The sequence below is a fragment of the Triticum urartu genome, chromosome 3A, assembly GCF_056163025.1.
Source record: "Triticum urartu cultivar PI428250 chromosome 3A, HENAU_Tu73, whole genome shotgun sequence".
Classification (NCBI taxonomy): domain Eukaryota; kingdom Viridiplantae; phylum Streptophyta; class Magnoliopsida; order Poales; family Poaceae; genus Triticum; species Triticum urartu.
In genome coordinates this window covers 729,412,086-729,424,415 of record NC_141875.1, presented here as the reverse complement: position 1 = coordinate 729,424,415, position 12,330 = coordinate 729,412,086, and the positions used below count along the sequence as shown (strand labels likewise).

The following is a 12,330-nucleotide window of genomic DNA, read 5'->3' as shown; positions in this document are numbered from 1 at the left end:
ATCGAACGCTCTAGGACATGGAACAGAGTTTGGTGGGTTTTGGGCCAAATTAGAGGGGTGTTGGGCTGCAACACACACGAGGCCTTTTCGGTCCCTCGGTTAACCGTTGGAGTATCAAACGAAGTCCAAATGATACGAAACTTGACAGGCGGTCTACCGGTAGTAAACCAAGGCCGCATGACAAGTCTCGGTCCAATCCGGAAATGTTTAATCCCCACACACGAAAGAAAGCTAGAAATGACCACCGGAGGAGAACGAAGCGCCGGAATGCAAAACGGACAACGGGGAAAATGCTCGGACGCATGAGATGAACACGTATGCAAATGCAATGCACATGATGACATGATATGAGATGCATGAAAACGAAAACAACACACGGAGACAAAACCCGAACCCGAGAAATAAATATAACTTAATGCCGGAAACGGCAAGAGTTGGAGTACAAATTTGGAAAGTCGTATCTGGGGCGTTACAACAAGCTTGTGCTAGTCACCACACACATCACAAAAATACATGGATAGCACCCCTGGAAAGATGGCATGGCATATAACAAAACACATGTAGAGCTCATGGGCATATCATGCACACACTAATCATGGCAAAAATGACAAAAGTCTAAATGGAGCAGCAGATCTGACAATTAACTCAAATAGCACTCTTCCAACAGCATTTCGGGCATCAAGATGAGCTCAAATGAAAATGATGCAATGAGATGAAATGATGTACTCTCTGAGACGAACATTTTGATATGCTACACGCTCAAATCGGATCTACGGATGCAAAGTTGTGATGCGATGAACATGGGCATATGAAACATGGAAATTTTGGGGACTTAGTGAAATATCTCACCCCGGGAAAAGTGGATCTCGCGGATCGGGACGGAGCGGTGCGATGCGGCCGTTTGGATCGGGGATGGATGGATCTCGTCCATCTTCTCCGGATCCGGCGACTGCGTGGACTCCGGCGAGCGCCGGAAGGCGAGGAGGCCGGCGGGAGGAGCGGGACGCACCGGCGAAGGAGTCTGTGGCCGGCGGCGGAAGGCGACCGGCGCGGTGGCGCGTATGGCGGCACCGGCGAGGAACCGGAGCGGCGGCGCGGTGCACGTCGGGAGCGAGGCCGGCGAAGGCGGGATGTGGTGGCGACGGGCCACGCCGGCGAAGCCGCGGCGGTGCTGGTCGGAGGAGGCGAGGGCCTCGGGCGGCGACGGCGCTCCGGGCCGGAGGGGGCGGATCTGGGCCTCCCGAGCCCGCGCGGGAGAGGCGGCGGGGCAGGCCAGGTGGCGGCGCGCGGTAGGCTGTCGGCGGCGGCGCGGTGACGTGGCGAGCTCCGGTTGGACGGAGCGAGGTGGCAGCGGGCGGCGGACATGTCCGGCCGCCGGGCGGACATGTCCGGCCGCCGGGCGGACGTGTCCGGCGGCGCAAGGAGGACGAATGTTAGGGTTAGAGATCCGGAATTTTCGGGGGAGATCACTTATTTATAGATAGAGGGAGCTAGGAGAGTCCAAATGAGGTGCGGTTTTCGGCCACGCGATCATGATCGAACGCTCTAGAAGATGGAGAGGGTTTAGGTGGGTTTTGGGCCAAAATGGAAGGGTGTTGGGCTGCAACACACACGAGGCCTTCTCGGTCCCTCGGTTAACCGTTGGAGCATCAAACGAAGTCCAAATGGTACGAAACTTGACAGACGGTCTACCGGTAGTAAACCAAGTCCGCTTGGCAAGTCTCGGTCCAATCCGGAAATGTTTAATCCCCACACACGAGAAGAAGGTAGAAATGACCACCGGAGGAGAACGGAGCGCCGGAATGCAAAACGGACAACGGGGAAAATGCTCGGATGCTTGAGAAGAACATGTATGCAAATGAAATGCACATGATGACATGATATGCAATGCATGACACGCAAGCAATGACAAGGCAACAACAGCAAATAAGCAGAGGACACCTGGCACATCGGTCTCGGGGCGTTACACTGATATAGTATGATTAAAACCTAAATAACAACATATGTCAAGTGAAATTGCATTGGAACCTGTTGTGTTCATTATAAGTTTTGGAAGTAAAAAAATCAATGGGAGGTACAGTAGAGCCTAGAGGATGGTTCGCCTGCTCTTTGCTTTCATAAGTTTTGAAAGTTGTTCAATATATGAAGAACTGAATGTGCCAACTTCAGTTGTGCATAAACACTCGATCATGTGAGCTTCAACGACACAACCACCACATGCAATCGAACATCATTAGCATCCAGAAGAGAATGTGTCAGTTTCAGTCTTGCAAGAGCACAACACATAATCAGGGGTTTGATGATTTGAGGCATTTTCTTCATCAGTCAAATGTGCATGTGTGTACAGAGGGACGATAGCAACAGCAGGCTAATAGCATCTACAATGCGAGTCGCCTGTGTAAATTCTTAGAGATTAAGAAAATAGATACGAAGTCGTAAAATCTAAAATCATCTAAATGCCCTCTCTCAATGCTTGATGCTAAGTAGGGCGCTAATTACAGGCTGCAAACACCTTCAGTATTCTATGGTTTTCACTTTCAGTTTCAGAAAATTTTCATCACCAACCGAAACCACCTAAATTTAGTGAATTTCAGTGATTTTGGTTAGCGTTTCGACAAAAAGGCTGAAATATTCACAAGCTATCCTTAGTTAGTGGAGTACACGTACGGGGTAGTTAGTCCTGAGATGTCATCGGTTCATCAATCGATTCAAAAGAAAAGGATCTGACAAAGCATGCATGAGTACATCCAAGGAGCTCCTATCATTGACTTGTAATGGTGGTGGGCAGTGGCCGCAGTTCTAACCCCAAAAATTATATACATAGGAATAATAGATTGAGATGAACCCATATTTAAACACTGCTAGTTGTATCTCCGTATATAATCATGTCAAATAACAAATTTTCCCACCATGGAGAATTATTTTCCATATGAAGCTATCCTCCCCCTATTGGTCCAGTCACATGAAGTTTTTTACAAGCCAATGCAACTTTTAACTGTCGGCCTGAAGAACAAAAGACACAAATCTCAAATTAACTAACCGGCCACTTCTACTGGAAAAACATATCTCTCTCTACGGCATTATAGCATCATGTTAAACCAACCGGCACCCAACAAACCAGTTTTGACAGTTCAAAATTAGATCCCAGAGAAATCCCCAAATAAAAGCAGAGCGACACTGCACCAGCAAATTACAACCTTATCAGAGATTCCAGCTGAAGGGCAAGGAGAGGAGGGCATACCTAAACACTAATTAAATGGTCAAAAGCATCAGTCCTCTTAAGCTTTGACCCAGAGCGAACGTCTCCATAAGCAAGTCCCGCTGCAAAATCACATAGGAAAAGAAACTTTTTCGATCTGAGGCTATAGTTCCCCTTTTTTATTGGACATCAGGGATAGAGCCAATTTTTATGGTCTTTGTGATGAGCTCAACAGGTCAGATCATACAGAAGCAATGTAAAGGCCATACTGTGATAATCACAAATCTTCAGCATATCACCTTGATAAAGTATTAGTATAAAACTATAAATACTCTAAAGGAACGTCTTTTACTCAATGATAAGCAACTCAATTTCTATTCATAACTTAACTGGCACTATAACTTGTTCATATGCGCTAAAACTTATCATGGAAATTAGCACAAGATGTGTGGTCTGTTGCTTGTGTGCTCTCCTATATAACTAATTGGTAAATGCACAAGCAGCACATTTACCTACTCATCATGTGAAACTCTGCAGGAAGCTTCACAAATGCACTCACTTTTCTGATAAGCATAGTAGACACCACGACCCTTTACAACTACCTGCTCATCATGCAAAAATCTGAAGGAATCTCCCTGACTGCATAGGATTTCTGAAAGCATGGTAGACACCATGGGATTCCCCCTTATTTCCTAGACCACGGTGTCTGTCATGCTCCCATTTAGGGTCATCCTTCTTAGAACCCCCAACCAGTGTTCACATTTCTTTGAACCGGTTCTCTGAAATATAACCATGAACACAAAAATTAGTCGGTAATCAAGATGGTTCAGTGGAAGTACTTAAGAAGGTTATTGGTAAGCTATATGGCCTAGTGATGATATAACCACGGTAGCTTAAGAAACATGACTGAAGCCACATCACTTGTGTCATGATCCAACCAATATTCACCTTTTTAAATTGTAGATTGAAGCCACTGTGAACATACTGAGATACAAAGCATGAAGCTTCTAAATTCCATACCTATACATCAATACAAAGCATGGGGAGCGCATGAAGCTTTTAAACTTCCGAACCTATACATCAATGCAAAGCATGGGGAGCAAACATATTCTTGTTTTTCTGTGATCTACGCTTCTGCCCGTTAACTCCTTCATCCTACTTGTTGCTTCCTTGAGCCTCTCATTTCTATGGAATTTAAGTAGTGAGTTTAATTTAGAACAATCAGTATCTACAGAAAAATATAATATGGGAGATTTTAGTAGCTTTGGAGCAATTTAAGAACTAATTTAAATACATTGCAAATCTCAAGTTTGATATCAATCTTAATTTTCTTTGAAGAAATTGTGTACAGCTAGGTTATCATAAAAGGATATCACCTCATGCCGAGCTATGCTCCACATGGACATTAGGCAATCGCAGCACTGGCCACGGTCCTCCAGCTACACGAACCCATGGTACGGGCCTACTCCCATGCCAACCTTGCCAGCGATAGTCCACCAGAGAAATCCTCCCCGTGGTCTGAGCAGGTTCAGATTTACCTTTGGCATTAAAAACAACACACACAATATTAGTATAATGCAAATGCTTTATACATATGCATAGGCTTCATTTCTGATCCGAATTATGGAATATGAGCACATGTAAAGCCCAAAGAAGTCAAGTACAGTACGCTTCATGTGGAATTCAAGTTGTTAAATTAAATATCTACATGCACCAAGATGACAGTATGTGTTTTTGTACATTAGTCCAGTTCATAAAATCTAGCAAAGGCGTATGCTCACTCATTTCTCTTTGGTTCCATTCCTCTGTTCTTCCTTGGTGTAAAACATGAACTATTAACCACGTGAATCTTTTTCCGCCTATCATTGGCCCTTTTAAATGTTTTCTTGCTCTTGTTCTTCCACTTCTGGTATTACTACAGATGTCTTGGCTTCCTATATTTCCCTTACCTTATGCATCCTACAGCTTAATGGAGTGTCATTCAGTTTTTGGAATGCTCAAACGGAAATATACATTATCTAGTAAGTTATTTAGTAATTTAAAAAAATCATGTAAGTTCACTTTTCTTATTTTCTTAGACTGAAGATACTTGTGATATGTTACGGGTGGAAACTATAAGAGAAAAAAAGCAGTTGCATTCTTGAAAAGAACTGATTTCATGCGCTCGAACGTTTCGTTGGGGCCCAACTCCAAACCAAGGAAAGGCTCGAATCTGTTTTTAGAACATGGCTCTGCTGTTGTATAACTACCTATGAACTTACAAATCTAGAAGGCCATTCACCATATGCAATGAATACACAATGTTTTATTGATTGGTGACAACAAGTACAAAAAACAGTAAGCCTCATGTGGATAGAAAAGGATGACAGGCTTGCTACCGAGAACATACCGATTACAAAAAAGGATGTCAGGCTTGCTTCTAGTTCTTGAGTTTTTGGTCAGATATCAGCTCATCAACCAATATTCTTCAATGCAGGCTCAATAACCTCATTTCAGTTGCTTCTTTGTCAACTATTTCATCAATGCAGGCTCAATAACCGTCCAGACCTAAACCTGTTATCAATATACTCAGGATATTAGCTACCGATGAGCATCCACAAGCGAGATATCTAAAACATTTAATAAATCTCACGAGGTGAACACTTAGTGTTGTATTTACAAGACCTCTTGAAATGCCAGTAGGGTCATTACATGCCACAGATGTAGAATATATGCCTGGCATATTGTGCTTAAGCCACCCAAGACTTAAAGTCTTGGGAATAAATAGTTGGTCGCGTCCAACATTGTGATTGATCATTAAAATAGTATTCCAACTAAAAATATTCAATTCTTAGTAGTAACACAGTTCTACCAGATTGCAATAATATCGAATAAGCCTCCAAATAGGTGCATGTTGACAAGAAAATATGACTGGTATACTAAGTATTCACTATACCATGCATGCTTTCTTAATGGTAATATTTATTGATTTCCCTATTCTGCAAATATGAACCACTGATGCTTTCCCACCACGAATACATTTTTTACTACCCCACACTAAATTATTGGAGTACTATGCAACCCCACACCAAAGTATTGGAGTAGTACCGACAAAAACACACTAAGAGTTTCTCAAGGTCTTTCTTTAACTCAGGAGCGTACTTCAGCCCTGAACATATCAAACCTGAACCTGAAAAACAAGGATTGTCAGTTTAATAGATAGTGCATATGCACAACCATATGATAGTTTAACTGGACATCAAAATCCTGTTGTCCACAGGCGTCATGTAAACCCTGCCAGGCATGAAGATCATGGCACACATGATCCTAAGAAAACTAAGAAATTTTATTTGTCGTGGATGTGGTGGTGAGAACACAAAACAACAGGGGCACACCAAGCACACGTGCACAGCAGCAGCAACCGGCAACGTCCACACACGCACATTAGCAAGCAAGCATTGAGATTTGCCAAGGCCGTATGGGGCAAGATAAGCGATACATGATTGACCATACGTGCACGGGAGTGGGAATATGTCGAGGGCGCGGCGACGTACCTATCTTGTTGGCGTGGCCTCAAGCCTGTATCACGTTCGGACCTCCATGGACGACCTCGAGGTATGGCGGCCCGCCGGTGCGACTGCGGATCTGGGCGCTGCCTTCCCTTGCCGCCGGATCCCTTCCATTCCCTTCCCTCCCTTGGGAGAGGGAGAGAAGGTGAGGGGGAGGAGGAGGCCACCGGCGGTGTCGCCATGGCTGGGCAGGGCTCCTCGCGCCTGCCTGCTAGGTCGCCGTGGCATCGGGTGGGCTAGGGTTTCGCCCGAGCTGCTGGAGAGACAGGTTGACGGAGAGGGCGGGTAGAGGGAGGTCGCCGGCATGGATGGGGAAGAGGAGGCAGCCGGCGAGGCATGTCGCCGGGGAAGATGGGATCGGCGGCGGCGGCGACGTTCAGTCCCTAGGAAACAGATCGAGAGAGGAGTCGAGGGGGCCTCGTTCCTCTGGTTTCGTTTCATGGGACGGGACTCAGTTGGTTTTGGTTGGTTTTTTTGGAACCGTAAGGTGGGATCGAGGACGAAAAAAATCTACCAAGGTTAACCTACGAAAAAAACCGGACGAAAGTGGTGGGATGAAAATTGACCGGCGGAGACTACCAACTGCTCCATTAGGAGTAGAGATGATCGCAACACACGAACCAATGTTACATGTATCAAACCAGTCATCTTCATCCAAAATTACACTCCTTTTGCAAGCCCCGTGGCTGAATCAATCAATGTGTGGCTCTCGTCGGTAAGAACTTTTGGGCCAGCCCCAGGCCTGCTGCAGATGAAGTAGCTAACGTCGCCCTTGAATTTTTGGTTTGGTGTCTTCATCTCTGGTGGCTGTGGAAGGGCCTCGATGTCAGCTACGGACTGCACTCCGGCGTCACTTAGGATTGATTTATCGCCAACCATATAGCTATCATGGTCATGTTTGTCAGGTGTATACATATTTGTAGAATACCCAGGAACAAACAAATGCTGGGTTTATTCTTGATAATATCAAACACACCTGTCCAAATCATTTTCTTGTGGAGGGAAGCAGTATAAGAGCCTCTGAAGGAGAAGGGTGGCCGTTTTGCGGTTTCGTGCTATTAGGACAGCGTTAGGCCCAGCATCAAATGTGTAGGCAACCTGCAATTACAAGAGATCAAATGCCAAATTTAGAAGTCTTCACACAAACGTTGGTTTCATTATCAGATCAATCGCACCATCCACTCCGGTACCAATTATTTGCAGTCTAGGTGAAGTGCATACCAGACAACACATACAGAAGAAACAATATCACCAAGATTGCAATGAAGTTTTATCTTTTGATGAAGGCAATAAAATAAGATATTTTGTATGCATTCTCTTTTCAAATTCAAACTTTAGATGTTATTTAATAAACCTAATGCCAAGTTAGTTTGAATATGAGATCAATACCACGTACCAGTGTAATTTATTTGCAGTTTAGGTGAACTGCATGCCAGACACCACAAACAGACGAAGAAGTAATACTGCAAGATTGCACTAATTTTTTTTCTCTTTGATGACAGCAGTATACCAAGATACTTCTGCATCCCATTAGAATTTCAAACTTTTAGATGCTATTTAATACATATCATACCCAGTAGAAATAATAGAAGTATTCAAAAAATTGACTGCTCCAGAACCAATACCAGCAGTACTATGTTTTCATGATGAACTCTTCAAACTGAACTATATGTTCCCTAAGGGGCTGTTCGGATTCAGCCCACACCAGCCCGACCGAAACGACGGTTTTGACGAAGGAAACAGACGCCTGGAACTCGCCCGCACGCTAGTGCGGAATCACAACGGCTGGCCAAAAAGTTGGCTGCGATCCAAACGCTGGCCCAACCTGTGGTCAACGACCAAAATTTTGGAAGGGCAGCTTGGAGCTGCCATCCAAACAGCCCCTAAAAACCAAAGGATTGGAAGCATAAAGCATAAGCATAAACTCGTATTTCCGGGATCTTTTTCAGAAAGATGGCAATAATTTTGTTGCTCTTTTAAATTAAGTAAAATTACTTCATCATGTGATGCTAGTTAAATATGTTTTATCAAGTGCAGTAAAAACTTATTGTACTGGCATGTCATAACAAAGCTTAACCAACCTTATTTTAGATCCCTATATGCAGCACCGATGCAGTTCAGAAGAATTGAAAACAAGGTAGCAAGTGTTAAACAGGAAAAGAATATACCTGTGGGGTTCCTTCTGAGTGGTTCCACTTCTCCACAAGGCTAATTATCCTGCAGTTGGTTGAAAGAGCGATCCTCAACTCTGGGATTTCAGTACTAACAGAACCACAAAATCAGGACTGCTAAAAAACTACCTGTGTGACGTATCATTCATGTAGAAGATGGGAGGACTCGTGTCCAAACATACAGCATGAAACTGGTTGCTATCTGCACAAGTTAACCTGGCAAAGGATTCAAAATCATGTTTCTTGATGGCCTCTTCCATTTTCAATATGCGACCTGGCACTACAGTCTGGAATACAAGAAAAAGTAGTGCAGTGCACAGTGAGAGCAAGAAACAGTAAGCTGCAGCTAAAGAGATAGATCAGTATAACTGCTAACAGACTTGATAAAAAAATGAAACCACAAAACTTGAGGGTCCACACAAGAGGAGGGATAAAACTACAATTCAGAATCAGAATTGCAGCTTCATGATTTTGTTCCCTCGATTATTCGTAAAAAAATTGTACAATATGTGCCAAAAACAAGTTAAAGATGAAAATGCAATCACCTGGGCCCTGTACTGCAAGAGGGGGCTTGTTTCAACAGTGTCCCGCATCCCACTGGTGCTACTGGTTTCCTTCTGCTTTGAACTGACCTAATTCCACAAAGCATCATAATAAGAAAAAGATGTTGGGATAAAAATGGTAAATCGGTGTCACTATGTAGTTAAGGATTGGTGTTAATGGAACCATGACTCGATGAGCAATATCCAATGATAAGTTAAATGAAACAGATCATGTTATACAACAGAGATCACATTGACATACCACTGCTATGATTATAACAAGATCATCCCAATGCGACTCGTCAACAAGCTGTACTGCCATACTGTCACTTCCATCATTATTCTACAAGTATAGAGTCAAACTCAATCGTTTTACAATAGAAAAACATGCATTTTAACCAATTCAGCTTCTCTGCCTTAACCAAGAGATAACTTACTTTCCCCATACACCATTTCACAAATCCACCATATATACTGCGGCATGCACTTCCAGACCCCTGCCTGCATTGAAATTTGTCAGCCCGAGAGAAGTATAAGTAAAGAGGGGACATAAGTACACTAGCTTATTATTTAGTAAAATGAAGTAAAACTGTTTCTATATCATCAAGCAAACATCACAAACAGGATAGAGCACAAACAGAGTGTTGCTACATAATGTATCAGTATAGAGTACAGACCTTGCTATTGAAGAAAGTTCTCCATAATCTTCATTCACATTCATTAGCTTTCCAAGGGTGAAAACTACAAACAGTATTCAAATTACTAATTTGTGCTGTAATATTGGTATGAAAGCAAGACCTTGCTTGGTATGTTTATGAGCAAAAAATAAAAGTAGTAGTGGACAATCATTTTGTGTTGGATAGCGTTATCAACCTTCCAAGCTATGAATAAAGTAATCAATATTTGTAGAAAGCAAGCATGCTGAGCAGTGGTACTCAATCAGGGCAAAACAACACTCAGGACCAGATATTAGCACTATCATGGAACTTGGTAAGACCAGCCATTTTTTTGCAAGGCTAGCAGATTTATTGCAAAGATTAACCAGCAGGCCAGGACTAAACATAGCTTCTGCGTCTTATTTTATTTTATTTTATTTTTTGCCTCTACAACCAGATAATAAAGAACAAACTGCAGATAAGTTGGACAACCTTAATAGCAGGATCCAGGACAATTTTAGGTGACAGTTAGAAAACCATAATATTGTCCTATTATCATGAATAGCACACGGAGGTGTATTCGAAAGGTAAGAGCAACAGCTTTTGCTAGGATAACAGTCCACTTGTAGCAGAAATACTTGTATCACCCTCAACAACGAATGTTTGCAGATTGCATCAGCAAGAGAACAATTCTATAAGAGAATAAGAAATACACCCCCTCTGCTACTAAACACAACCGAGGTGGGTCCAGAAGAGCACAAAACAAAATGAAATCCAAGTCTAACCCGAAATATCCACAGTTTTAGTCACACATCTGTTTTTTTTGACAAATAGCCATGGCATCAGAACCAGGAGACTTACCAAGACAAGCAAAGCCAGCAGCTGAAGAGGCTAAACCGGCGGCGGTCGGGAAGTTGTTGTACGACGCTATGTGGACGTGCAACTTCTCCCAGTCCTCTTTCTTGATCTTGATCCCCTTTTTCTCGTCCTCGACGTCACGAGCCCGCTTCCGGATCTCCCTCAGGCAGTTCTGAAACCTCCCGCCCGACAACGCAATCTCCTGCTCGATTCCACACCAAACGGACGATTAGATCACACTGCCATCCAAGCAGACAATAATTTGTTTTTCTTTTTCTTGCAATTGCGTTACACCACATCCAGTTAAAGACCTGATGTAGAACTAACTACTCCTATTGGTCCATCATCCCAGCATGACGCAGGCAGCAATATACTAGTAGGAATAGATGCTAACTGTAGACAACATTAACAAACAGAAAAAGGTGTCTTCTGTCGAAAAAACAAATTTTCAGAGCTGCGCCGACTGTCTATCCAAATGCAGCGAGATTTCAAGCAGGTCCTGATCCAGATCTAATCATATGGGCAGCCGATTTCACTACAGTAATCCCAAATCAGAACGGCGACTGGCACAGGCCCGAAGCCCAAATCGGCGTGCTCCTGCTGGATTTCCCCCTAAAACAGAACTCTTTCGAGCTCGCGATCCACCGGATCACTGCAGGAAGGAGCACTCGGCGGCGGCGGCTGCGGCGGCGGGGGCGAGGGCAATGGGGGGAGGCGAGGCGAGCGTGAGGAAAAGGGAAAGGGAAGAAGAAGAAGAGAGCGGTGGAAGAAAGGGAAGGGGGCAGACCTTGCCGTTGAGCCACATGCGGTCGGAGGGGAAGGCGGGGCTGGCGGCGACGGTGGTGGTGGCGGAGAGGTGGTCGGGGTCGAGGGTGACGCTGATGCTGTCGTTGACGGGGAGGATGAGCGCCTCGTCCCGCTTCCCCCAGTACTTGATCACCGCGATATTGGTCGGCGACCGCCCCGTGGCCGTCAGCACCCACTGCGCCTGCGCCTCCGTCGCCATTGAGGGGAGGTGAATTCCGCGGCGGAGGAGGGAGTGAGGAAGGGGGAGATCGCGATTCGCGAGGGAAATAGCCTCCCAAAGCCAGGGGCTTTTTTTTTAGTCAACACCCGAGGCTGCTAAGGACTTTGACTACGATGTAGTCCTACCAAAATATAAGAATCTACTCTACTTGCAACAAAAAAATCATGTCGGAAGTTCCTAAATATTTATTTTTTTATAGGGTTACCCTCAAAAAAATGATTTATTTTTTGCAAGTAGATTCTAAAAAAAATTCATTTGTACGGTTTCCTAAACATTTGAAAACACATTAGCAGACGGAGTTTCGAAAGTTTGACGGGTTTTGCCGGGTC

At 44.2% G+C, this 12,330-nt stretch overlaps 1 protein-coding gene across 2 annotated transcripts; it reads right to left on the bottom strand.

Moving 5' to 3' along the window:
* Positions 1-7,308: 7,308 nt before the first annotated feature.
* On the bottom strand, positions 7,309-12,093 carry LOC125546284 (diphosphomevalonate decarboxylase MVD1, peroxisomal-like). 2 transcript variants are annotated; one of them, XM_087514332.1, is made up of 10 exons: positions 11,762-12,090; positions 10,978-11,176; positions 10,138-10,201; positions 9,898-9,961; positions 9,723-9,803; positions 9,464-9,550; positions 9,048-9,205; positions 8,916-8,964; positions 7,724-7,845; positions 7,309-7,630 (listed from the first exon to the last, which is right to left on the bottom strand). In XM_087514332.1, exons 1-10 carry the CDS (start codon positions 11,978-11,980, stop codon positions 7,408-7,410), a joined length of 1,266 nt encoding a protein of 421 aa, XP_087370458.1. In that variant the 5' UTR covers positions 11,981-12,090; the 3' UTR covers positions 7,309-7,407. The 2 variants fall into 2 exon arrangements, with proteins under 2 accessions (XP_087370458.1, XP_048566458.2); XM_048710501.2 differs by lacking the exons at positions 7,309-7,630; positions 7,724-7,845 and adding an exon at positions 7,890-8,630 and having other exon boundaries at positions 11,762-12,093.
* Positions 12,094-12,330: the final 237 nt, after the last annotated feature.